Here is a 3270-nt window from a genome sequence, read left to right as displayed (position 1 = left end):
CAGGCCGGGCCTGCGGAGGGGGGGGGGGGGGGTTCGCCTCTTTCTCACGACCTCTCAGGTTCCTGCGCTCATCTGGGAGCTATTCATTTCCTGCCAGAAAACAGCCTTCCCTGCAACTGCAGAAGGGGGGGGGGGGGGGGGGCTACGAGGGGATGGAGTGGAGAGGAGGGGAGGGGAGGTAGAGGAGCTTGGCTTCAGAATGAGTCCAGGGCTTGGTACAGCAAGCCCTGGGCTTAAATCATAAAGCTCTCGCTTGTCTGGGCTGCAATCAAAGACAGCCCCAGTGGCGGCCCAAAAGGGAAGAGGGGGAGAGAGAGAGAGAAGAACCATGAGGGAGAGAGGGAGCGAGTGGACCATATGGTAGCACTTAGGGAGCCAAAGAGGAAGCAGAGGGGCTTTTTCCCCTCCTTTCGCTCTCTGCATGCACGCGGAGTGTGGGAAAAGTTAATGGACACGCATGGCAGCTAACCCCCCGGTCGTGTTGTGACATGTGTGCGGTCATTCCGGCAGCTCGGCCATGGCACTGGGTAATTGGAGAAGCTCGTAAAGCTGTTCTCCAGAGGGGAAGAGACCACTGAAGATGCTGGCGGGGGGGGGGGATAAAGGAGGGAAAGGAGGATATGCAGTTAGGCGGCCGGGAGGGTGCAGCAGCTGGGTGTTGTCCGGGTCACACCACGTGCCCCCAGACGTCCCACGTCCAGCTGTGGCCCTGGGGCTCAGGGCAGGAAGCGCGATACTGGTTTGAGCGCAGCTGGAATGCTGTGGGAACGTTTTGTGGAAGCGTGTGTGACTGTGTGCGTTTGTGTAGACAAGCTCCGACTCACAGGAGGCCGGCTGTTATCCCGTGTGATAGGCCTTTCCTTGAAACCCCACCACCACACTTAAGTCTCCACTGCCTCGCCCTTTGTACCCTTTGGCCAGGGATGTCCTCGCCCACAGCCCTCCACGAATGCACGCACAGGCACAAGCACACACATGGCTTCCATCAAACCGGGATGCACGGCCCCCCATAAAAAGGTGTGATGGAAATTCAAAATGATGGCACTTATCCACACTTTGTGCCTCTTAGCACACTGTTAATTGCAAACACCTGCACTGCCCCCCCCCCCCCCCCCCCCCACACACACCCTTCAAAGGAGGGCCACACTCGGAATAGCTGGAGGGGGCACACGCACCTGGGCAGAACAGAGAGCTACCATATGGCTCGGTGGCGAGTGCTTAACGTGTCCTTCTGTCAACCCCCCCCCCCCGGCCCCGACTGAAGACACATCCTGCAGCTCGTCTCTGCTCCACGTCATCCAGAGGTGGATGCCGTTGATGCTGAAGCTGAGCGAGCAGCCGGAATCTGCTCAATGATGATTCCCTTGCCTCTGATTTTGTCTCGTTCGGGTTAGAGTTGTTAGTTTATAGTTTACTCTTCATTGGAGACCTTTGAGTGGAGGTGCAGGTTTCTGTCAAAACATGGAAACAAATGTTATGTTGAGTTGAATCCCGCAGTGGCTGATTGAGCAATTCAAGGCAGCACTAATTAACTGCAACGAAAAGCTCCTGTCTGTAGTCTCAGTCTAGTTGCAATACACTTCTGCGCTGCTAGATGGCGCAAGTGACCGCTGTTAAACTCCCACATTTCGAGCAGGTCGGGTGAAACAGCTGGAAAGTCTTGTGCCCGTGTTTGAATGGTGATAGAGGCAGCGTCTCCTGTCTGGCCCGGTTTGACTTACAGTGACTGAGCATGGAGAGGTTTGCTCAAAGGCACTTTCGGCAGAAAGCAACACGTTATTATGCAGCATGAACTATAAGAGTTTTGGAAAGAAGACAGTCCTTCCACATGCACGGAACTTTTTTTCTTTCACAGCTTCACGTTGCTTTTGGCTCAAAAAGTGTGGAGTCAATTTTTATTCTTATTGTGCTGAAAAGCGACTTTTCTTGCAAGAAAAAAAAAAGAGTTAGCCGTCCACAGATGTCTGCTTTCTTTATATTTGCTCGAGTACACCCCACATGGATCTCAGGGCAATATAGTTAACCCCCCCCCCCCCCCCTAAATACAGTAACAGGTGTAAATTAGTGCAATGTGCACCATATCTGCTGAATAAAAACAGATTTTGTTTTACAAAACAACAACAAAATATCCGCACGTGATTTTCATTTCTTTACAAATTTATTTTGTCTTCCAAAACGAAGAACAGCATAAGAGCAATGAACATATCTTTGGCATCACAGTAAAAAACAAAAACAAAACAAAAAAAACCCTCCAATATATAAAAAATGCAGTGAACGGACTTCCACAATACATCTGGCATTTCAATATGAACTTGACTCCCTCGTTATCTGTACAACTATAGTGCATACTCGTTCCATTTGACAGAAAACAGATTCAAAGCGACTTCCTATAACATCGAATTAAGACAGAACTGTGAAGTGTCTTTTCAGTGTCTTCATTCTATACAGGCTTCTGGCTTTTCACCAAGGTCGCCACACCGAGTCCGCGTTGCCTGACGGGCTCCGGGAGAAACCGCGGCCGGCACGGGGACAGGCGTGCCGACACTATTGGCGTAAACAGGGATGACGGGGCCGTTTGGCGCAAAGCCGCGTTGGGTATGAGGAAAGCAAACTGTCCGTCCGTGGCAGGCACGATCTGGAAACCACCGTACACTTTGGTGGCGTCTGAGGGCAAACTAGCCGGCGACGAGCCTCCTTTGCAGGACGCGGCATTCATGGGCAGCACCTGCGGAGACGCGCTGGGAATCTGCACCATCGACTGGCCGAAGGGAGGGTGCGTTTGGTCCGGCGGCGGATGGAAGCTGGTGCTGGTGCTGGTGCTGGTGCTGGTGCTGGCTCGGGTAGTTCATGGAGTTGATCTGGGTCATGCAGTTGGCCAAGTGGCCGAGGAGCCGCGTCCTGACCTCGGTGTTCACGCCCTCGCAGGTCGACAGGAATCGCGTGACTTCGTTCATGCACTCGCTGAAGCCGGCGCGATATTTCCCCAAGACAGTCGGGTCGGTGTTCAGGGCGGCTGCGGATCAACAGAGGAGAACAGCCAAAGTCAGGGTTCATACGCGCACAATAAAAGTCAGAACGTCACGGTTCTTCACGGGGGAGGGAGGGGGGGGGGAAGGGGGGGGTCGGAATGACCGGTTAAGCAACGCGCGCATTTTCTCAGAAAGCATGACATGGAAAACAACTTACCGGTCTTCTGAGCCCTCTGCAGGTTCCGGAGATGCTTCACGGTCATTTCCAGGATGTCCGCCTTCTCCAACTTAGAGTGTCTGG

General features: G+C 53.3%; 1 protein-coding gene across 1 annotated transcript in view; it reads right to left on the bottom strand.

Annotated features, from left to right (window-relative positions):
- Nucleotides 1-2145: 2145 nt before the first annotated feature.
- Nucleotides 2146-3270, bottom strand: part of LOC137899524 (transcription factor HES-1-B-like) — a 2588-nt gene continuing 1463 nt past the window's right edge. Inside the window, 5 exon segments of the mRNA XM_068743561.1 lie at nucleotides 2146-2504; nucleotides 2507-2590; nucleotides 2593-2776; nucleotides 2778-3013; nucleotides 3187-3266. Of these exon segments, the coding sequence (XP_068599662.1) occupies nucleotides 2461-2504; nucleotides 2507-2590; nucleotides 2593-2776; nucleotides 2778-3013; nucleotides 3187-3266 (628 nt within the window). The 3' untranslated portion in view covers nucleotides 2146-2460.

Source organism: Brachionichthys hirsutus, chromosome 9, assembly GCF_040956055.1.
Source record: "Brachionichthys hirsutus isolate HB-005 chromosome 9, CSIRO-AGI_Bhir_v1, whole genome shotgun sequence".
NCBI lineage: Eukaryota > Metazoa > Chordata > Actinopteri > Lophiiformes > Brachionichthyidae > Brachionichthys > Brachionichthys hirsutus.
Note: the sequence above shows the minus strand (reverse complement) of the source record. Positions and strands in the feature narration are given on the sequence as shown.